This window comes from Apostichopus japonicus, chromosome 18, assembly GCF_037975245.1.
Source record: "Apostichopus japonicus isolate 1M-3 chromosome 18, ASM3797524v1, whole genome shotgun sequence".
Classification (NCBI taxonomy): domain Eukaryota; kingdom Metazoa; phylum Echinodermata; class Holothuroidea; order Aspidochirotida; family Stichopodidae; genus Apostichopus; species Apostichopus japonicus.
In genome coordinates this window covers 9,662,524-9,687,410 of record NC_092578.1, presented here as the reverse complement: position 1 = coordinate 9,687,410, position 24,887 = coordinate 9,662,524, and the positions used below count along the sequence as shown (strand labels likewise).

The 24,887-nt window shown below is 38.9% G+C and overlaps 1 protein-coding gene and 2 pseudogenes across 2 annotated transcripts in view; all 3 read left to right on the top strand.

Annotated features, from left to right (window-relative positions):
* Nucleotides 1–5,491: 5,491 nt before the first annotated feature.
* Nucleotides 5,492–24,887, top strand: part of LOC139958909 (uncharacterized) — a 49,297-nt gene continuing 29,901 nt past the window's right edge. Inside the window, exons 1-6 of one of the 2 annotated variants that reach the window (XM_071956345.1) lie at nt 5,492–5,658; nt 16,239–16,433; nt 17,870–18,117; nt 19,156–19,402; nt 20,784–21,018; nt 22,768–23,914. In XM_071956345.1, coding sequence (XP_071812446.1) covers nt 5,587–5,658; nt 16,239–16,433; nt 17,870–18,117; nt 19,156–19,402; nt 20,784–21,018; nt 22,768–22,823 — 1,053 coding nt within the window. In that variant the 5' untranslated portion in view covers nt 5,492–5,586 and the 3' untranslated portion in view covers nt 22,824–23,914. Of the gene's footprint in view, nt 5,659–16,238; nt 16,434–17,869; nt 18,118–19,155; nt 19,403–20,783; nt 21,019–22,767; nt 23,915–24,887 lie in introns of those variants that run through there. The other variant, XM_071956344.1, reaches the window with a different exon arrangement.
* Nucleotides 8,524–10,353, top strand: LOC139959130 (uncharacterized; annotated as a pseudogene).
* LOC139958908 (uncharacterized) lies at nt 10,260–15,088 on the top strand (annotated as a pseudogene).

Sequence of the window (24,887 nt, the reverse complement as noted above, 5' to 3'; positions counted from 1 at the left end):
TGTGTGTTTTTCAATGGTTAAACTGATATTATTATGATCATTATTATTGTAACGACTTTCCCAATAATTCTAACCAATATGGAAGGGTAATAACACGGCAAATGATTGTATGTTATTGGCATGCGATGTATTAACCGACGCATGCCCATATGATATGCACCTTAACATGTAGAAAGCTCGCGGAGCGCGCGAAAAATTTTTGTAATATTTTTCGGGCAAGTCGTTACAGCCCCCCAAATCAAATTGGGCTCCTACGCCTATGGTAGTAAACATTTAAAACTTCCCGCAATATTTCATTCGACATGGGTTTCGCTGTGTAAACTCTTTTTTATTTAGAAATTTTTATGTAGAAAAAGGGCACATTTTTAACCTGAGGAAAAGTGGGGGGCACGTGCCCCCTGTGCCCCCCGGTTCCGCCGCCCTTGAGTAGGATGGATCAGTGTTTTAGGGGTTAGGTTTGATAGGTTTTTATGAAGACCGATTCCCCTGTGTTTCTATAATAGTATAACTTCCATTGTATGCGTAACTTGACGCCTAAAGTAGTGTAATCCTCCCATTATACCCGAAATAACTGCTCAGACTCCGATCGATATCGAGCGGACCTCACTTTTTTTATTTACCTATTACGAAGTAACCTAACCCAAAATAAATCAAATTGAACTAGTGGAATAGAAAAAGTAATATTATTCTGACTGAATATTAATAAATATAAGGTTGCGCGAAATTACCAACACGGTTGGGCGAAATGACCATGCTGGTTGGTCGAAATGCCTATGATGGTTGGGCGAAATGACCATGCTGGCTGGGCGAAATGACCAGGCTGGTTGGGCGAAATGACCAGGCTGGTTGGGCTAAATGGCAGTTGGGCGAAATGGTTGTTGGGCGAAAGCGTAATCACTGTACACACGTTTCGTGGGGCACGAAAATGATAATTTTTCTCCTAAGTGAGACATTTTCTTCTTCAGCATCTCTGTTCTAAAAAGTCATTGTGTGATGCCTTTGCCTGCTACCAGATTCATGAACATCTGCTTTAATTTTGACATTTCCAAACTTCACCCTGCATAATCACTGAAGACTCACCCTTCTTGATAATTTCATGAAAGGAACTGTGGGATGGCCCTGCTATCAATATAAGAGGCAAGTATTGCTTAGCTATAATTTCTGTATCGATTTCTATAGCGATAAGATCCTTACCGCAAATTAAGCTGATCTGCAGTAAAAGCCTTCAAGTTCATCACATTCCTGTTCAGCAGCTTTCTTTGAGCCGTTTGTCAGTGAAACAGCTGTTCTGTCGGACGGCTTATATTTATGCAGGGTAGTGGTGAAGTTTGTTCTTGTGGTCCACGCCGGGGCCTCTGTGACCTTGTTAGTGAGAAACAACTGGTTATTGTGATGATCGGTGGAAGAAGTTTTACTGATGAACATAATACACTTCGTCCTTAGTAAAAAAAAACTGTTTGTTTGAGTTTTTTTTTTTAATATTACAAATCGCAACTAGGGGGCAGTTTTTTTTTGGGGAGGACATGTGCCCCACCACACCCCCCCCAGGCCACCCCTTGGCGACGCCACTGATAACAATTCCCTGGTATATAGTCAAGTAGGTACCTACAAAGTAAGTGCGCTTGTGGGCGCCGTGACTGACTCAGAATAAGTTGCCTACGCAGCTATAGTCTCTCAGGGGCGTATCCAGGATTTTCCACTAGGGGGGCGTCAGGCATGAATGATCGCCGTCCTGGTGGATGGGTCTAAGGGGAGGGGTGGACAATTTTTGCTTTCGAAGAAGGGCTGAAATGCAAAATGGTGCCATATGTGATCCATTTTTCGACCTTAATAATAAGCAACATTTCCAGTAAATATGGACACAAAATGCACAATTTAGTATGGCTGGCATGTCACTTAGTGTTTATAGTGATAATACAAACACAATTACCATCTATGTTTCTAAAACTATTATGCCGCCGAACTTCGCCAGAACCTTTATTTGGCAAACAAAAAATAAAGCATACGGGAGGGGGGGGGGGTTGAGCGATCACCGACATCTCACATAAAGGTCGTCATCAATTTTCTTTTTTTTTTTGCTAAACTTTTTTGTTGTTGGTGACGGCCAATAGGGGGGGGGGGCGCGCGCCTGTAGCGCCCCCCTGGATACGCCCCTGGTCTCTTCTGCAACTGCAAATGTACAACTATATGAAACGTCCAGTCAAGTAGGTTAAGTTTACTTGACCACTAATATACCATATGGAACGCCAAAACCGACCAAATGCAGAAACAAATTATGTAAACCTAAGTCATTGTGAATACAAAGTTATCGACACATAATGACCAAGAACAATTGACCAACGAACTGCGTTAGTCTTATGTGGCGATATGAGAGAATCCACACACAGACTAACGAATATTGTCGGTTTTGGCGCGTAAAAATAAATTAGTTGATCATTTCTCATGCGGTGGGGCTATTCAAGAAAACGTGTTGGTTTGGGCGCGTAGCTATACAAAAGTTGTATACGCTACATTGGCGCGGCGCTGTATATTTCGGCCTAGCGCAACACATGCAAAACGAACTCATCAACAGGCTAGTAGTAGTAAGTTGAGTCTCGTCTATCCGACATGCTCAGTGATTAAACTCCGCCATGTATCACGATCTTGCGCAAGGTTTATTGCTTCCCCGAAATTGTTAATGTTAACGTCCTTAAATTGCGACTTTATTTTTCCAAGCAAGGTAGTCACGGGCCTTCCTACTGGTTTAGCAGTATGTCTCAATGCTTCTCTTAAAGCAACCTTTGCTGGAGCGTCCTCCTGGAGTCTTGCTACATGACCGAAAATCTCAATTTTCTATGTGCGACTATGGATGACCAAGGTGTTTGGTTGGTTTCATTGTAGAGCTCATCGTTTGATAACCAATTGTTATTGGTCCATCTAATGTTGAGAATATTACGAAGTACGGTTGTTTCCTTTGAAAAGTGTCAATTTTGCGATCAAGATCCTTCGTTGTGCCCCACAGTTCGCAATTGTACAAAAAAATACTCTTTAATAAAGCCTCGAAAATCCTAAGCTTAATGATTTGGCTTATGTTTTTGCTTTTGAATATACTTGACAGTGTGTTGAAAGCACCATTGGTTATACCAATTCTTCGGTTAATATCTTCTTCGGTCCCCAGCAAGCTTCCAACATGTTTCTTCAACATGTACATATTTACACTTCTTCCATTTTCATTTCCTTTTCTTGTGATTGAAAATTTCTCAGTTTTTGTGCAATTGATTTTCAGATTCCTTCCTGTCAGTTTCTCAAAAACTTGTTTTTCGATAACTTGCAGTATATGCTGACCAGTTGATGCCCAAGAGATATCATCAGCGTATTGTTGGTCCAGTGTGAAAAAGTTGTTGGTGCTTGTGGTGTAATCATGATCAGAAGAAACAATATAATTGAGACTAAGGGTCACATCACTTGCACAACCTCTAATGTCATCTATCTGATCTGTTGTAGTAGAGTTTGCGGCATCCAGTATATGTTGCTGAAACCAAAACCACCTTTAAGAAGCGGTGCTATGGTCACAGATCCACAATCAACACCATGAAGCCTGAGACCCCGGTTGGAGAACACTTTAACCTTCCCAACCCTACTATTAATAACATGTCTCTAACATGTCTCTCATTGAATCCTTAGGTAGCCGTCCTGACCTAGTACGAATCAGCAGAGAAAGACTGTGGATGCAACGCCTTCGCAACATTCAACCTCACGGCCTTTTTTGCACACTACTAATTCTCTTACATCTCTTTTGTGTTCACCCTGCTCAATAACATGCCTGTATACTATGCTTGTACCAGGCCCACTAACTTTTATACATATTATAATTAGGTAAAGAAAATAAGTCGAACAACTTGAAGGAGCAGGAACAAAAAATATGTCGAATGAATTATGCTTAATTTATAACTACTGTGACACTAACAGGGCGCATAGGCTGTAAATCAACATTACCTGTATAAACACTTGAAACGCCGTTTGCTGGAGCTGTATAGCTTATGATAATTTCTTAACATTCTCCGTAATTACATTTAACATATGCATTGCTAGCCTGGTATTTAGTAAAATTGACCCAAAAAATGAAATCAAGGGCAAAAACTTTGAAATATTAAAACACCATAATGAGTATACTAAGTACTAACTATTGCCAAGGCCTAAGTTCAAGGGCGGCGGAAGCATTTTTAATCTGGGGGGGGGGGGCACCGACATCAAAGGGCACTTTGCAGAAATTCGATTGGACTGATGCAGCCTTATATTTAGTACCCTTTATAACTCTCATTGTATCTTATTTGCGTATACACATCACTCCATCAACGCCCCCCCCCCCCCCTTCAAGGAAAATATGCATACTAACACTGCAATATCCAATGTGCAAATTGGGAAACAAGCAACAAGTTTTCTTTTGAGACAAAATGAGGTGAAATCATGCTAGTTGCTAATGTAGGAATCTTCCGAATTAGAGTTTATTTCTTGTTAATATCTTAACAAATTTTTTCCATTCGAAATAGCTTTGAGTTTGACCCACAGAAGTTCATTAAAAGTCAGGGGCGTAGCAAAGATCTGCAAAGTTGTATGCACGACTATCTGAGCGGAGCGCCACCATCAGTTGGCGCGGAGCGTACAAGAAAATTTTTGGTTTTACAAACCCCTCAGATGGCCGGAAACGGCCCTTCCCGAGTGTTCATTCTGGTTCCCTGGCTTCTTGCTAACTTGAGACACCTCAATTTTTATGTAAAAAAAGGGCACATTTTTAACCTGAGGAAAAGTGGGGGGGGGGGGGGGGCACGTGCCCCCCGGTTCCGCCGCCCTTGCCTAAGTTGCTTCTTGAGTTCGATTAGTTGATCTGTTCGTACGCTGTGTGCTAGGCGTAGCTACAGCGTCGCGCTAGTAGCTGTACACTAATTACTGTATTACATTCCCTATATTAGAGCGTATACAACGTTTGTAAAGCTACACGCCCAAACCAACACGTTTTCTTGAAAAGCCCCACCGTATGAGAAATGATCAACTAATTTATTTCTACGCGCCAAAACCGACAATATTTGTTAGTCCGTATGTGGATACTCTCATATCGCCATATAAGGACTAACGCAGTTCGTTGGTCATTATTGGATACTCGAATCGTCACATAAGGACTAACGAACTGCTGAGTCCTTATGTGGATACTCGAATCGCCACTTAAGGACTAACGATCTGCGTTAGTCCTTATGTGGCGACATGCGAGATCCCCACATAAGGACTTGTGAATATTGTCGGTATTGGCGATCATTTTGTGGCAGTGTTAGGATTGCATGATATGTTAAATGTTCTTGGTCATGATGTGGAGGTGCTATTAGTGCCACTTTAGGACTTAAACTGTTCTTGGTCATTATGTGGCGATAACTTTGTGTTCACATAATGACTTAGGTTTACATAATTTGTTTCTGCATTTTAGTCGGTTTTGGCGTTCCATAGTAGAACTGCATGTTCAATCTTTGTCTAATAAGATCCGGCCTGCAGCTCTAGCTCATACGTAATAAAAACCAAAATAATTTTTGATAATTCCAAAGATATTTTGATAATACTATGAACCATATAACTGCGCAATTGTGCCGCCGAAGCCCATTCCTGATTCATAATAAAGACAACCTTACTGAGGTATGTAGCTCGTAATATTCTCCTAAAATTTGGATTAAGAAACATCATTATACTCTCTTATTGATCAAATTGCCAAGGCTAGCCTACAACTTGTACAAGTACAACTATTAGTTGTACAACTACTAACTAGTAGTACAGGTACAACAGTATATTTCCTTGTAGTTGTACTTGTACTGTAGCTCATCAGATTTCACACATACAGGAACTAACGTTAGGCTAAAGTTAGGCTAACTTAAACTAGCCTAGGCCTATATTAAGAACTGTTAACAAACTGCTAAATACTTGCCTAGGCGTTTCTACTGCAGAAAGCCTGTTACGGGCAATATATACAAGTTTATTATTTTCTGTCCTTGCAGGTTTACTCCAAGGCAAACTTTAAATTACAAAGAATGGTGCAATGTAATTGCACTTTGGAAATTTGTAGAATGTAAAATGAAATTTAAACTTTTTCCACCAAAAGTAAGTGATGAACAAAGTGAAATATGTTGCAGAATCATTAATAAGCAGCTAGGCCTACTGTAGTGTCTCAGACAATTCCAAAGAACATCTTCTGTAACATTTTGTGGGAATCTAATATCTCTGAACCTGAAAAGGATATTTCATCTTAGTACAGTATGTTTCTTCACTCTGCATTGAGAGTTGCTAATGTAAAATGTGCATTCATACCACAGTAGTTTCTGTTGCAAATTTTTGCGGTTCAATTGACTACATGCTTCAGTAAATTTAATTTTGATGCAACGTTTGTGTATAAAGTACTGTACATCGTGAAAAGTTTAGAACATTGGATATGGAGTTTGAAGCAGTTCGTTGGTCCTTATGTGGCTACTCTCATATCTAGGGCTGTGAGTTTTTGTTTAAAGACCTAAACGTTTAAACGGCCGATTTTTCGTTCGTTTAAACGCCGAGCACGCTTAGTGGCCAGCATAAAGGCGTGGGGTCCAGGGGACCGCCCTAGGGCCCTGGTGGGGCGAAGACCCCGGAAAAGGAAAAGGATTTTATTGCGTGTCTGGCGATTAAAAAGTTCGCAGTTGAGGATGCAAAATACTGACAACTTTTTGAATTTAAATTGTCACGAAGCTGATGAAAAATTTTATATGACAAGTTAGAGTACAGTAGCTATATTATGTTTAAAGATTTAATCTGTCTACCAATCTTTATAAAGTTTAACTTACAGAACCTCCGATATTATGAAACAAAAAACATTCGGCAAAGCCCCGTTTCTAGACTGCCTAACAATGAATAGCGCGCACTAAACATGTACATCAGTTTACAACTGCAGTACGGTTTAACCCAACTTAAATACTACGGTAGGATCCTGTACATGTGCTCAGAATTTTCCCAGGTACCTTGCCAAACAACTGCGCGCTCATCCCCTGTCTAACACCTGTTTGTTAACATTTTTGGCACGTTTCCAAGAAACGTTTCATGGAGTATTCCCCATGATACACGAGGCACAGTTCATACACGCAGCACAAGATATCAAGCTATGGTCATCTTTATGAAAGTAAACCTTGTAATAAAATATGTTTTAGGCCACACGGCATGATTAACTAATGCTTAACATTATTTCCATGTTCTTGTAGAAAACGTCAAGTTCGCAAATACAATTAGGCCTAGTTGTGTTTTTGTAGTTACGTGAGATCCGTGACAGTCGAGGTGGTTAGGCTATTTGCTATACACTTAACTATGGTAGGACATTATTTTTGCGTATTTTTGGAAATTCTAGAAATTTCTAGAAATACACAATTGGTAATTTCTCTACTGATTTTCAGAGTTTTTTTACGATCTCCAATCGATACATTTCCTTTGATCATGTATTTGAACAACTATTACCAAGTCGAGTATTCGACCCGGTATTGTCTGGTCAGAGAGTTCAACGTGATGGACAGGGATTGTAATCATTTCGATCGAACATGCATTGACTGGATTATCTGCGCCGCCGCTGTCGGCTCGATATAAAGTACACTTGTGCCGCGAATCACGAAGTTTTCACAAAAGGATAACAGCGTTCAAGTTTAAGCCATTCATATCGCCGGATACATCGGGGGGGGGGGGACAAAAGTAGGATTAAGTTCGCTGTTTATGATTCGACTGATCGTAAGTTGTGTTGTTATTTCGTGTAGTAGACAAAATAAACACAGGAATTGATACGCGATTTTTGCCAATAATTTAATTTTCAGTTGATATCATAGTTTCGTTTAAACGTTCATAAGGTTTTATTAAACGTTTAAACGATGTTTCGTTCGTTTACACGTTTAACCGTGTAAACGGCACAGCACTACTCATATCGCCACATAAAGACTAACGCAGTTTGTTGGTCCTTATCTGGATACTCAAATCGTCACATAAGGACTAACGAAATGCTGAGTCCTTATGTGGAAACTTAAATCGCGACATAAGGACTAACGATCTGCGTTAGTCCTTATGTGGCGACATGCGAGATCCCCACATAAGGACTTGTGAATATTGTCGGTATTGGCGATCATTATGTGGCAGTGTTAGGATTGCATGATAAGTAAATGTTCTTGGTCATTATGTGGAGGTGCTAGTAGTATTATATTTTAATTATATTATAATTCCCAAAGATATCCTATCTATCCTTGTACAGTCTTTGTTATTATCAAGAACAACAAAAAACCCCAGACAGCAAACATTTTCAGCATGCACATGTATGCTTTACAATACAAATCATAGTCACATCACACTGTGCAATGTGACAGTGTAGACCTACTGTAGCATGGACAGTACATCATACCAATACATTAGTGTTGGTGATTTTGGTGTTGATATCGATGTTTTGTCAAGCTGCCTCATCGTCAAGAAGTAACTAGTCTAGGCTAGGGCGTCGCAGGTCTAGATATAAAAATGTCTTCAAGAGGGAAGGCAATGATTAAGAAAGGTGACAGTGTAACCAAAATTGACTTTGGATTAAAAAATCCATGGAAGTGGCAGTGGTTGGAGAAAAAAATCGGAGATACTACCATAGGAGATTGTATTGAGAAAGTTGACTTGCCTGGAAAGGCACACTGCAATGTGTGCGGAAAGGAGATTGCCTACAGTAGCAAGGGGTGTACAGCGATTATATATACAGCATATGCGTGGGACACATCACATCGAGGCAATGAGAACCAGGAAAGAAAACTATTCACTCCCAGGTAAATATACATTTTATTTCCTAAACGATAGGCCTACTGTAGCCTTTGTAGGGCCTTATGTTAGGCCTATTATTATTAACGTTAATGACAATAGCCTAGGCTAGCCTAACATTATGTTAATGATATAGGCTAGCCTAGGACTAGATTATGCTAGGCTTAGGCTAGCCCAAGTTGATACTGCCATAGGGCCTAAGCTAACCTAATGTTAATGATATAGTAACTAGTGATAGGCTAGCCTAACAAACATTAATGTTTTAGGCTAGGCCTAGCCTAACAAACGTTAATCAGTTAATCTAGGCCTAGCCTATATCCTACTCTTACTACTAGGCTAGGCCATTATGCTAGGCCTATACCGAGTTCAGATACTATAAAACCTGCCCCATTTTATTAAAATATGGTACATAGAGGCCTGAGGCTCTCACAATTTTTTTTTTGGCCCTCTGGCCTAGGCTGAAATAATAAAAAGTACTGATTTTATGTTTAATGCTAATTTTGAGGTTGTAAAGTACTGAAAAGTGTTTTTCAAAGTTGGCATCTCTGGCCTACAGCTTCACATTCAACCAAATACTATTTATAACTTGATTCTAGTGTGTGCTACAGCACTGAATACCTTTTTTTCCCTTTACCTTTCAGGAATGCAGAAATTTTACAGCGTATTAAACAAGCCACCAGCAGATCGCTCGTCAAGTTCGTCACAGAATATTAATCCACCTCCAGCAACATTTACACCTGTATCTGACAGAGTATGCAATGCTGAAGCCAGGTTACTCTCATTTATGGCAGAACACTCCCTCCCATTCTCGATATGGCACCACATTTAATAACTCTAACACGAGGTTTAAGTCATGACAAAAAAGCGTTTGACAAACTTTCCATGGACCGTACCACTGCCTCCTATAAACTCACTCATGGGTTTTCAAAGACATTCAAAGATCAGCTATTGCAAAACCTTAGGGAATGCTTCTTTTCTATGAACATTGATGAGGCAACAAGCAAAACCAAATCGTAGGTGCTTTCTGTAATTGTTTGTTATTTTTCATCAGAATTGCAGAAAGTTGTGGTACATCACTTAGAATCAGTTACTGTAATAAAAGTAAATAGTATGAGCTTGTTTAATGTATTGGACAAACTTTTCACTGATAATAACATCCCTTGGCAAAACTTAGTGTCAATTTTGATGGATTCATGTAATGTAACGAGAGGGTCAAAAGCCGGACTTGAACAACTGATCAAGACTAAGAGAGCTACACATTTGGTTGGTAGATATAGATTGTGATAGTTGTCATCATGCTCATGATGCAGCAAAAGCATTTTGCAAGAGTTTTGATTTGCATGAGGAGTCGCTTCTATCAGATTTTGTATGGTCTCCAGACTACAGAGAAGTGTTGCAAACTATTTGTTCTGTTCTTGGCATCAAATACACCAATCCGGAGCGTTATGTCTCTCACAGGTAGCTCTCGGTTTACGATGTTACTATTGACACTTAACGTTTGTTAGACGCACACATCATCTTTTATGAAGGCTTTCTGACAGAATCTGACAGTTCCTTGTATAAGAATGTTTGTGATGAAATTCTTAATGAAACACAAGATTTCTAAAGAAAATCAAGCAGCTCTAAGGAAACTCAAGACGGAAGCAAATAAGAAGAAGTTGACAGATGCAGGCAAAAACAGAAAGCAAACAATTGCGGCAAAGCTATTTCATCAAAAGAAGAAAACAGATTTCATTATGGGGGTATACTCTTCAGTTCTGCCTATGTTGAAGAAATATGTTATTGTTTTCCAAGCTAAAGAACCACGATTGGACAGTCTACACGATGAACAGCTAAAGCTGTTACTTGATTTCCTTCGCTGTTTTGTAAGACCAGAAAAGCTAAGCGGATGCACCAGTAAGAGTATTACCAATATTGATCTGTCCTGTGCAGATAATCACTTGCCCCAAAAGGATATCTTTCTAGGCAGAAAGGCACAACAAATGTTGGAAAAGCATCCCCGTATTAAAAACCTAGCCGAAACAGTTCTCATTGTGAAGAAGGCCTACATCATGTGTGCACAATCACTGCAAAGAAAAATACCACTGAATGATACCTTTCTGCAGTGTGTGTCTGCCCTTAATCCTGTGGTAAGGCAACATACTCCAACCCTACAGTGCCTTTAATAAGCTACCAGGATTGATGACTAATGTCATACAAGAGGATGAAGTTGAAGCCTTTGACCTATAGTCTCGATTGTATTGCACTGATAGCACCCTCCCACCTCCAGGTACATCAGAGATGGCATTAGATAAGTGGTGGAGCTTTATTCAACAGACCTGCAAGTTTGACACGCTACTGAATTGTTTGACCGCTGCATTGAGTTGTTTTCATAGACCATCAGTTGAAAGTACATTCAGTGTAATGAGTACAATCTTGGATAGTCACTCACCTACCACTCTTATATCTTCATACATTGCTATTATACAGACAGTAAAACATCAGCTGATGGTAGATGCCAAGACCTCAATACAAACATATTTTCATGAAGACTCGCTTAAAGCTAAAGTCAGTGGTGTACTCTGCAAGAATATGTCGTTAGTGTATCAAGAATATACAGTACTAAATTCAAAGCACAGGGAAAAGATGAGGAAGCCAAAACATTGGTTGCTCAGGGTATAACTCCCACACAAAAGACAGTGATGGGTAAGAGGAAGTCACTTCATCTTTTGTTCCAAAAGGCAGAGGGAGCACGTGGCAGCCATCATTCTAAAATTAAAAAGAAATCCCTATAATTGAAAACCAGTGAGTACAGTATTGATCAAGTTTTAGGCATATCTTGCCTTTTTTATCAGCAAATATAGCCTTTGATAATCTCAATATTTTACATACTAAATGCCACCAAATGGCTTCTAAGCACCTCTTAAATGGAGGGACACCCCCTCCCCTTATACCCCCTCAACCAGGACTGCGATCGATAACATTTTCCTACTTTTATTAAAACACCCACTCACACCCCTGGTATATGCTGTAGTACAGTGAACTGTGTGGAATTTAGAAAGCGATCTATGCACCCTTAAAGAGTATGAAGACTCGCGCAAAAAGAAACGTCTAATGCCGGTAATTTGACCTAGTTTCGAATGAGTTGTAACAGAAGTGTTAAACACCACAATCGATCCCAGAAGATACACACACAGCTTGCTATCGTCGGTAATTAGACACTAGTGTATACAGTCAGTACATACAGCTGCCGTCAATACCCACAGCACAGTATACAAACGATACAGCGATGGACATCTCAGGTCCAGCTTAACATAACAATTAAGGTATCACAAACAAAATGTCACTTGCAAGCAACAGAAAGTTAACTTTTTCAGATGGCCGCACGCTGTTTGGGGCGAGTCTTCAATGCCTTGAAGGTAAAGGGATTTTTGAAGTGTTGGTTGTTGGAATCACCGCAAGGTCAAAGCATGGAGCTACTACGGAGATGGCGAATAGGGGAGTATAAGGGCAGATGAAACATCAGGGTGGGCGAAATGAGGGGCGGGCCGGGCCGCACCTTTCAAACAGCAAAGGCACTGAGCCATCCGCCCTATATATTGTGTATAACATTCACGAAGTATAGGCAGTAATACGATCGCATCTTTACAACTACACTAGTAAAAGTAATACAATAAAAGCAATTGGTGTTCGATCGGGACGCAGCTTTTTGTTAACTGGACACAAACTTTTTGGGGGAGCTTTTGGGGGGCTTTTCTCTAGTTACATTTCTGGTTCAAATCTGGGAGAAAGTAGACCCCTAAATGATGCCCCTCAGTTGTTTAACTAGAAATATAGCTCACACTGAAAATTTGCCAAAAGTTTCAATGTCTTTGCCAATATGGAACTATATGCATGTAACAACCTGATCAGATGACAACTGCAGTATAGGCTGTGAAGCGTAACTATCTTTAGCCAGTGTAATTATGTAGAAATGATGCCACAACATCATGAATCATAAAAACAAAACATAAGAAAAGAATAATTGTGAATTTGTCAACACAAACTGCTTCAGAAAGGTAGGTAACACATGCTATAAGATTGGTACATGTCTTTGTCTCAGAGATAAGGATCATTAAAAAATACTATTGGAATCATTTTAAACTGAGAAGTTTGAACATTTTTTGGGTCCCTCGCATTTACAGACCTCCTGTGGCTGTATTAGCCGCATATTTACAATATATATGTTATGTTCTAAATCAAGTGATATCAGTCCTAGTAGACTGCAGATACCAGACAGAACTATAGCCCTAGTTGGAGCATCGAATGGCTACAGCATACATAAAACAAAAAAATTACCAGTCTCCATTGGGGTGCAGCTCCTGGAGTGCATTGCTGCGATCAGCCTTTTGTTGAAGAACTGGTGTTTTCATTTCTGGTAGATCACTTTGCATACCAACCTCTCGACTTTCATAATTGGGCCCACACCTTCAACCGAAAAAGACAAATAATACCGGGATGTGCAAAGTTGATAATATATCAGAATGCAAACTGTATACATCGATAGTGAATTGTATAATTTCCTAGTCAAATTACTGAATATTACATTATGCACTTTACTTTAGTCAACAATTTACATCAAGTTTGCACTGTATACAGTTATTACACTACTAGCAGCATAAATACATCACAGCTGCTTTTTGATACATGTATGTATAGTGTCAACTCTTCAAGGATTCAAGAAAAGTTCGGTTATTAATCTAGTGCAAATCTAAACTAGTGATGTGCAGCAATTTCTATTGTGTGTTAGAAGTATACCTCTACAGTATTATAACTTATCTACTAATACCTTACAGACACTAAATGTCATAATGTTTGATGTTATCATTAGTGTCTGAACGACTATGCTACAAAAGAAAATACCCATAACCAATGATTCTTTTTCATAATTGGGCTGTTTCCGATTATTTGATAGTGAGAAAATATCCTGTTCATACGAAAAAGGCAATAAAGTATGTAATCTTAACAATTGATGTTCTTTTCTTCAGTTTCCTATGTATATAATCTCTTGCATATATCATTCAGTGTTCAATTAAGGATTAAATTATTAACATGAAATGTCGCAATTTGCAAAACGTGAGTGAGTTGCTTTGACAATTACCATGTATGGTAACAAAAAATCATGGTGTATCCTTTAAGTAAAATGTGATAAAATGTTGTTGAACATTTAACAGTGGCATGCACAATTATTGAGACATTGATTTGTTTATGTTGTCCTTGATTTTCTGATTAAACAACCATGATAACAAACTATCATGTGATAAATGCCTCAATTTGTGAACAGAAGTCTTCACTTATTCAACGATGGAGCCTGTAGAGCTAGTGTAGCTTCTTTCTGAGAAGGCTTTTGAGTTTTGACTTCCACTTGGAAAACTTCCTCAGTCAGTTCAAGTCTTGTTTGAAGACTCATTTTTTCAAGTTGGCGTTCTATTAGGGTTGTACAGCGCTATTGAATACTCTGTAGGTTTTAGCGCTTTTATAAGTTTATTTATTATTATTAAATGTGAACCTAAGGTAAGGGAAACGGGAAGGTATTGGTAAAATGCTCTCTGTTATACTTGTATGCATTGCATTTCAGGATATTTGCACACTATTTCCCCATGTAGAGCACACATTTCAAGTATGTTACATGTCATTTCAAGTAGTGTTTGACTGTTTGGCCTAACTTTACAAAGTTAAGAAGTCCTTTATCAGACACATCACCTTTATTTTCCCAGTAGCTTTCAGATTTACATTCAAATACAAGGAAAGCGATTGAACCAGAATATGGAGAGGAAGTAGTATTAATTATCAAGCAGTGGAGGGTTTGTTTGAAAATGTTTGCATAATTATGTGTATTGGCTAATAACCTAAAAGTTTGTTGAGCAATTGTTCTAACTGGTCTTCAAGAGAGAGTCTTTAGGTAACATGGTGCAGTTTTTGATTCCTTGCCAAAGGCCAAAGGAATCTATGCGATGGTGATGGCGTGTGTGTGTGCGTGCATGCGTGCGTGTGTGTAATAGTATGTGACACTTTGGCTCGTAAACACGATATCTCAAGAAGTTTCAAAGTTGGATGAACTTTAAACTTGGTGTGTAGGTAGCCCTTAGTGAGTAGATGATCCCTATTGTTTTTTCATGGAGTTCAAAGGTCATTTGAGGTCAACAGAGCCTACAGAGGTCAAAGCCTGAAAACCTTTTAAGCACAATATCTCAAGAAGTAAGCGATACTTGCACTTTAAACTTAGACTGTTGATTAACCTAGGATAGCTGATGATCTGTATTGTTTTTCATGGAGGTGAAAGGTCATTTGGGGTCAACAGAGGTCAAAGTCTGAAAACCATGTAAACACGATATCTCAAGAAGTAAAAGTTGCGTGAACTTTGAACTTGGTGTGTTGATAGCCCTTGGTGAGCAGCTGACACCTACTGTTTTTCATGGAGGTCAAAGATCATTTGAGGTCACCAGAGGTCAGAGACTGAAAACATTGTAAACACGATATCTCAAGAAGTAAAGATGCTTGAACTGTAAACGTGGTGTGCTGATAGCCCTTGGTAAGCAGGTGATACCTACTGTTTTTCATGGAAGTCAACAGGCATTTGAGGTCACCAGAGGTCAAAGGCTGAAAACATTGTAAACACGGTATCTCAAGAAGTAAAATGTGCTTGAACTTTAAACTTGGGCTGTGGATTACCCTAGAATAGCAGATGACCCCTATTGTTTTTCATGGAGGTCAAAGGTCATTTGGGGTCACCAGAGGTCAAAGTCTGAAAACCATGTAAAGGCTGAAAACCTTGTAAACATGATATCTCAAAAACTGAAGTTGCTAGAAATTTAAGCTTTGTATGTTGGTAGCACTTGGTAAGCAGATGATCCTTATTGTTTTTCTTAGAGGTCATCGGTCATTTGAGGTCGACAGAGATCAAAGTCTGAAAACCTTGTAAGCACGATATCTCAAGAAGTGAAAGTTGCTAGAACTTTAAACTTTATTTGTTGGTAGTACTTGGTAAGCAGATGATCCCATTCATTTTTCATGGAGGTCAAAGGTCATTGAATGTCAATTGTTGGTTACAGTCAGAATAAGTCTAATTATGCAGAAGTGAAGTTTGTTTGACCTTGGACCTGTTTGTTTGACCTTTGACCTTCGACCCTCTTTGCATACTCAATTTCTGCAAGACTTGCCATTTTCTGCTCAGCAATTCAGCTCGTTAGAAAATCTTGTATCTAATGTTTCTTCTCATTTTGGCAAGTAATCACTAAGTCAGGTGACATTCAGGTTGATATATCTATTGAATAAATTATTCAAAGGTTTCTAACCCCCCCCCCCAGTCACGCAGGGCAGACTGAAGTGGTCCCCAACCTCTTTTTGAACTGCCACAATGTCTCTAAAAACTTCACAACATTTTATTCTGTTACTTTTGTGTTTTGTTGTTATAGGACATCATGGAATTGAAGAGCGTTACATTTACATCAACTCATGATGAGAATTCTGTTGTGTATGCACTCAACGCTGACCCTCACAACCCATGTGTGTATGACTTTTACATGTTGGATATGGTGACAGTTATGGATCATTTGGCTCCCTACTTAACACTGTTAAATGACCTGATGACAAATGTGATTCCTGGCACAGTAAGTATCATACAGTATACTGTACATATTGTTTCTGTTTTGTAGCCGTCTAAGAATTGCACAAGTCAATTTGAGGTTTCATTGTAAGTTAAATAGGAAGTATGTGCATTTACAGAAAGGCAAACTGTCACCTCATCCTCACATTTTTAGCTCATACCAGCATGCTGGTGTGAGCTATTGTTACAGTGCGGCGTCTATCACTCTATCACTCTATCATTCTATCACTCTATCACTCTATCCGTCAACAATTGGTAAAACCGCTCCCACTCGCACAATGTTTGATGGAATTTCATGAAACTTGGACACAAGGACTATTGGGTATAGGGCCATCAGAGATGGTCCGAAATATGGGGTCAAAGGTCACCTGTGGGCCGTAATGGGCCATTTTGTGGAAATACGCAAAATGCTTCTTCTCCTACAGATTCCATGGTACAATGTTGAGGGTTTGTCACGATAGTACTATGGAAGTTTTACCTTCAGGGTGTTCATGAATTTCAGATCAAAGATCAACTAGGGGTCTTTTGTGGCCCGGGCTGCAGCCCAATATTTTCAAATTGCTCCTGTTCGTACAGTGTATGGCCAGTGATAATGAAACTTGGTCACAACGTTCCTCGGAATAGGAGTTACGAGGGGTGTTCGGAAAATTGAGGTCAAATGTCATTTAGGGGGTCATCGGGGGTCATTCTTTGTAATATTTTCAAATATCTCAATCTCCTCAAGATTTTGATGGATCATATTCAAAGTTGAACTGATGATTGTTGGATTGTGTATGAATAAGGTGATGCCTAATAATTTTTGGTCAAAAGTTAATTAATTACAATTAATCCCCATTGTTTAAAAAAATCTGAGCCTTCACCTTTTGCCAAAGCTCCTTTAATTTGTCTCCCAGTCTCTGCAGTGTTTGTTTACATTTGTGGTTAAGCTCTGCAGAGGCTGTTAGTGGAATTAAAGCAGGACTGGGAGTTTTTATTAACTGTTGAACTGTAAGCTATAGCCAATCAGCACTTGCCGATTCTTAGAAGTCTTTGAGCCTGACGTATGTAGGCAGCCAGCCAAAATTTTGGCAAGGAGTGCTTCAGGTCTGCTCAGGTAGAGGGGAGAAAGTTTAATAGGGTAGGTCAGTGGTATTGTTTGAGAGAGTGGGTAAAATAGGATTTAAAGGGGGAAAATAGGAATTATAGCCAGTGGTGTGGCCAGGATTCTGCTAACGGAGGGAGGGGAGGTGGGGGGTTATCCCTCATGGGCCCAAAATTGGTGGAATCTGAAAAATGGCCTGAAATTTGGTGGGCCATAAAGTTTTGTGGGCCCTACATTTTTAAGCTCGAAAAGGTATGAGCTTCTGCACCATTGGTGCTCTAGTTTTATCTTTTCTCTAGAGTATTAGCTTATGTGCAACCTAATGATCTTTAGCCATTTCTATCTTGATTTACTTTAAGGTGCCAATTTTTGACGTAAGGTACCAGTTTATATCCGGTCCCAACTGGAGGGTGTTTTCCTTGTTGGATGAGGATTGTTATCCCGCAGCCATTGAGGATGACAGTAGTGGTGGGTCTGACCTACATGAACCCCTACATGAATATTTTGAGAAAATTGATCCTGTTCCAAGGAAACAAGAAGAGGCAGAAGAAGGATACTTTGGCAGGGCTACTCCTGTGCCCCTGGAGATGAGATCTCAGCCCAAAAGGTATGTAAATGAAGATTGATGCAGTGTTACGTCCTTCTTACTGTACCATTTGACATATTTGATGCTAGTCCACACCCAAATTGTGTCCACCTTGTCCCACAATGGTCCGAACCTACAAAAGGTACTCATTCATCACACATCCATTATACTCATGGATGACAACAACCCAAATTATGGGGCAATCCTTATACATGAAATCTTTACATTCCTTATATCAACTGTGATCACCTGTTCTTAATTCCTTGCCAAGGGCAAAGGAAATTTATAGATGAGATGATGGTGGCGTGGGCGTGTGCATGTGCATGTGTGATGCCTTGGCTTGTAAGCGCTGCAACTCAAGATGAGGTGGATTAACTTCATACTTAGTGTGTGGATACACTTTATTGAGTACAACTGTACAAGTACCCTATTTATTTTCTGGGAAGGTCAAAGACATGATAACTCATAAAGTAAAAGCTTGGATGAAATTTGTTCATAAATCCCTCTTGTTTAGTACTAACACAAAATCAAAATTGGTGGAGGTCAAATTTCATTTGAGGTCAATTGAGGACATTTTAAACACAATAACTCAAACGGTACATCCAGGCTGAACTTGGTTCATAGTTGGTATATAGATCATCGATAGTGCGTACAAGCCAAATGAAGTTGGTTGATGTCAAAGGTTATTTGAGGCCACCAGAATTCTGCCAAAGTAAACCTTGAATGAACTTAGTACTTGATAGGTAGGTCCGCATTTGTGCAAGAACACTTTAAAAACTTGTCTTAACTTTGACTATTTAATGTTCTTTTGCAAATGTGGCAAGGAATCACAAAACCAACAGGCTTTCTGGGGTATAAATTTGCTAGCTGATCAAATGGAAGGCAAAAGGTCCACAGTGAAGAATATTTGTATGATTTAATGTTTCTTTTTTGTGTGAACTTATTCAATATCTTTGTTTTTGGTGTTATTAGCACTCAGTAGTAAACTTAATGATAAATTCAGGGTCTTTCGGTTAAATGTATGTTAAGTACTAAAATATCTTTCAATTTTTTCTATAGTGCTCCAGACCTCTTGTACATTGCATTCAATATACAAATTGGCCTAGATAAAAGAGTCATGTACCAGTACGTAGATCGGCACCAAGGTATGGACACGACTCCTGCATACATCATGGACATGGAGGGGAAGACGTGGGACTATCGCAACTTGGCGTCTTGCTTGGAAGAAAATCCCTCATTGCTAAGCCTTCTGGTGGAACGAGGCATACCATTTTTGAGCGGATTTGTGAAGTCTGTCAAAGAAAAGGTGACATTTTGTTTTGCCGTTTAGTTTGTCATTTAATTTTAAATTGAATGGGAAGCTGGCTTTCTCTGCTTCCGATGGGTTTATGGAGTTTATAGTTTATTGATTATTTATAGCAACACTCCTATACTGTTCTTGCTGCAGTAAAAACATCAAATGCAACTGTACTAATTCCACAACATTGAACAAACTATTCAAAAATTGAAAAAAAAACCTCAGGATTACAAACACAACAGCCTTGAAAGTTTTAGTTGTCCATAGTGCTCCTTTGACCAAAGTTATGTCAGACATTAAGACATGGTTGATGTACAGAACCCTATTACAGTATATGCTGTCTGCTAGAGGCCTACAATGTTGTTAAGTACCACAAGGTCTTCCTTATATGGTTGATGCTGTTTGCTCACTTGACAATATATCATATCGCAATGTGGGTTTGAGTTGTCAGGTACCGCCAGTGAGGCAGTGGAGGGCTGTTTTTACTCATAGCAAATTGTGGTACCATATTATGATCTGAGGAGAACTACTCATTTATTAGACAACATTGTGCTGAAGCTTCACTCCATGTTGATTCCTTGTTGTGGTGATTGTGTGTATGTGTGGATGATGCCTTGGGTTGTAAACAGGATAACCTGAAACTATATGGTAGGTGAACTTAAAGATTGGCATGTAGAGCTATGCAACTTATTGGGTAGAGTGGAGGAATCCTATCCTATTGTTTTGGAGGTCAAAGGTCATTTTTAGGTCACCAGAAATGTTTGAAAACACTGTAAACATGATAACTCAAAACGATATTATGGGTGAACTTAATATTTTATATGTAACTGCACCATATAGAGTAGAAGAATCCTGTTATTTTCTGTGGAGGTGAGAGTCGATTGAGATCAGCAAAGGTCAAAGTGTGAAAACGTTGTAAAAATGATAACTCAAAACTGTATGGTGGGTGAACTCATATTTGATGTGTTGGATGCACCTTATATTGAGTAGAAGAATCCTATTAGTTTCTGTGGAGGTTAGAGTTCACTTAAGATTAAGAACCCTATTGAGTTTATAGGTCATTTTCAGGTCAACATAGGTCAAAGTCTGAAATTCTTGTAAACATAATAACTCAAAGAGTAAAGCTTGGATGAACTCCATACTTGGTATGTGGATCCACCTTATTGATTACAAGAGCCTTGTTTTCTGTGGAGATAAAAAGTTATTTGAGGTAGACAGAGGTCATAGTATGAAATGTTGCTATCAGAATAACTCCAAGTTTTTTTTTTAATACTTTGTATGTGGATCCAACTTGTTAAGTATTAGAAGCTTGTTTGCAGTTTTCATTAAATGATGTCATGTGAAATCTGGGAAGGAATCACTAATTTGGTTTTGCTTTCTGTTGTCATAGTTATGTCCCAGAAGTGAAACTTCCTCGGTGGAGAGTATGGAATGGTTGAATCATCCAGAGGGTGACCGTGTGGAAGATGAAGAAGAACCAGTGGCATTGTCTCTCCCTACTCAACCGAAAACAGCAGCTGGAAAGGGTGGCAGCGTCCATGGGGGGGACAGTGGATTCACTTCCGCGGGTAACTCCCACAGCCTTGATCAAAGGGTCGCTCGGGAAGAGGAACGACTCGAAAATGGTAAGAATCGGGAGCTGCTTCGCAAGCTGAATTTTTTCTAAGTTAAGGGAGATGATAGCAACCACGAATATGCAGTTTGTTGTCTTAAATTGCCTTGGGTGTGTTGGCACAAAGGAGTTTTGTACATCATAAAATAAGTAGTAATTAGCAAAGAAATCAAAGTTTGTTATGTCATCAGCATCTCTTCAGTTAATATTGTCAGTCTGCATAACTAATGACCCATTATAGCCAGTATACCCAAACTACAGTAAAAAGAGGGTGGAAGTTGGGGAGGGATAGGGTTGGGGTTGGGGGGGTGGGCAGCGTCTTAGCTAGCGATGTGTCTCGTCTTTGAGATGGCTAGATATAAATGAAAGAAGTCCGAATTTGAGTGGGACGGCTTTTGAGACGCCAATAACTGGCTCTGTCCAGCCTCCCAATTTTAGGTACCTAAAGCCTAACTCGGAGAACAAACATAGTCTAAACATTCATATGTCAAGCCGAATTGGTCCTCATTGAAATAAATTTTAACATTTGCTTATTGCTGCGGACAGAAAAATTTCCAAATCGAAATGACCTAGGGTTTGCAGTAGCAGCGCGAATCGCGCAAACAGTTCTCACAATCCTGCATAAAATTTGAAGCAGTGCGGGAGGGTCGCGCACAATCACCGGGAACTTCCCGCACAATCACCGGGAACCCGCACAGTCACTGGCAAATTACGGCCTCTGTTAAGCAATTTCAGTAACAGCGACAATAACCTAAAATCCCCACAAATCTCCAACCACAAGGTAGCTTAACTTCACACTAAGTCAACATGGAAATCTAAGCTAGCCATCTGTTTATTCGCTCAAGTTGTGTCGCAAATAAAAATACCCATGAAAAACTGCAATCTTCGACCACCATTTAGCCTAACAACCACACTAAGTCAACAGCAAATGTAGCCTAACCATCGGTTTGCAAAAGAAAACATACTATCCTTGTCGCACGTATGGTAGCCGAACACCACACGTAGTCAACGGGAAAATCTATTCTAAGCATCTGTTTACTTGTTGAAATTGTGATGCAGTTAGCGACAACTAAAATATCCATGAAATACTGCAACCTTCCACCAAATGTTTGCCTAACAACCACACTAAGTCAAGGGGAAATGTAGCCTAACCATCAGTTTGCCAAAAAAAACCTTTCAATTTGCTGGAAATCGGCAGTTGTTTGGAACGTTTGTGCTATGTCTTCAAGAGTGATTGTATTTTACGTATACACCGTTGCTGTGGTGATGGATTGAAGGTTTAACTTTGATTACTTTACAGTGGTATAATGGTTTTGTATTTGGTGGTGAGTGATTTTATCCACACACTTCAGCGGAAGTAAAACTGTGTTTTCTATATCAGTTGATGGGTTATTAATTTTTCGTCATATATTCGGTGGCTTGACGTTATTTGCTAAACGATTGCAACTTTTTGCGATTAAAACTGTTAATGAATTTTCTAAAGGCCTATGGTCGCAGCAGTAGGAAGAGGGTAATTGTGCTTTCTTTATTCTGTTGAATGTGAACATAAAGTGAAATATGTGTTAATATAACTATTGTCCAAACTCACAAGTGAGGGGAGGTTGGAGGGGGGGCACAGTTTTATTGGAGGGGGGCACAGTTTTAACAGAGACTTTGATAAAGTACTTCCAGAGTTTTAACATGATTCATGCAGATTACTGATCCTATTATGAAAGCATGTATTTCATCATATTTTGCTTTTTTGTTTTAATTTCCTTCACAGAGGCTGAAATAGCTCATTTCACCTCAGAGACAGAGAACATGGAATTGGGGTCCTAGTATTTTGAGGTGGAGTTGATGAGGCGGGAGAAAAAGTTTCTTCTTCTTTCTTTGTTATTTCTTTGTTAATTAAGTAAGTGTTAATTAAATGTTTATATCTCCTTCAGTCAGTTTACATGAAGCGTGAGTACTAGACCATCAGTATGAGTCCAAAGAGTACATCGTGAAAGATAAGTGTAAATAATTTTATGCTCTTTGTACAAGGATAAGAACATGAGTACCAGGACCAGTTTCATTTATCAGTTATGAATAGTAATTAGAGATAGTAGTATAAACATCATTAACGAATGGGGACCAATGCATCATGTGTCAAGTAACAGTTATGAATAGCAGTACCTGCTAATAATCTGTTGTAATTAGAGTAAATAGTAGTATAAACGTCATTAACGAATGGTGACCAATGCATCATGTGTCTTATCATTTTTGACCAACATGAATTTGATATTTAAATGAGAATGGGGATTGTTGGTGACTTTGTGACCTAACCTTGGGTGACAGCAGTAATATAATTGTATGTCATCAAAATGTTGATGAAAAGATAGGGAGAGGGATCAGCATTAGGAAATGTCACTTTTAATGATGAGAACAAGAACTAAGAACAATTCTTTATTTATTAGTTTGAACAAAGACAGCTGATCATTGTTATTTGCAGTTAAATTTAAGACCATTTAGACCATATAATGGCACTATTGTGGTTGTATCGCATTATCAAAGATTCCAAAGCTTGCAAAGCATATAATTAAAAAGTTTAAAAAAGTGTTTTCGAGATATCATTTGAGGTATCATTTTATTAGAGAAGTACTAATTCCATGGGAATTTCTGAAATTCCTTAACTGAAATAGTTGCAAATATTTGCCAAGAATTTTTATTCTGAAATTAAGAGTGGAATGATCATGATTTTCATATTTCTTTAAAAGAAACAAAGAAAATCATGGCATATACATTTTGTACGGACGTAACATATATCAATAAAGTAGAGTAATCCTCAGTAGGTTTTTAATACAGCATCTAATGTTTCCTTTTTTTTGTCGTTCCTTGACCGTAACAATTGAGGAATCACCCCAGAGACGTTCTCTCTTTACAGTTAACCAGCAGGTACCTCTGTCATATTGCTATATCTGCATACAGATATTTGTCCCTTTTGTAGGTCCCCAAAGGGAAGGGGAGGGGGATGTCAGTGTGTGGACATATTTACACAGGGTTTTCTCAAAGAAGTTATAATTCCATCTCATCATCGTAGACTTCATACTCAAATGCTAGATCCCGTCGAAGAATTTCAAGTGTCGCTGGAGAAGGCGCAAGTTTATCCAATGTCTTAAATTTCTTCAAGGAAGCTGCAAAATGGGTTAATGAGACACAGTTAATTACAAAAATGTGAGCTAAAGGCAGTGAATTTGGTATTTCATGAGTGATGGAATCACAATGAGCAATGTTTTCATGTCATTATTTAGTTCAATATTGTCATTGTCTTGCCAGGTAGGTGTGTTAGTAATAGATACACAAATTGTTTGGGGATGACATCATTTCAATTGTCATTCATTCGTCCATGTATAATCAATTGACTCGGAGAACTTTGTTACGGATAATTTCCACACCGCTTCCGACCCCTTGTTCACACTATGTCTTTTAACAACCATCTAGCATCAAACTTAACAGCAGTACCAATGGTATCTTATTAACTGAAGCCAATTTTCTATCTTCATAATGCATGTATACTAGAGTGGTAATATAAACCCCCAATGCTGTTCAAAGTACACCAACTTGAGATTTGAGAAAAAAGGAATTGAAATGATTTAAAACATGAGTGCTCAGTTGTCCATATGAGTAAACCCACTAAGCAACGCTTGTAGATGGTTATGGTAGGCCATACGGGAAATAATTGCTGATTTAATGTCCATACGAATTAAATTTATTACCGGTATTAATTCTATTTAATACCGGAATTAATTCTCAGCCAATCACTATGGAGCTTATATATATAGAATTAATATGGGTATTTAATGGAAAATACGGGCATTAAATAGAATAAATACGGACATTAAATAGAATTAATAGTGTAATGCT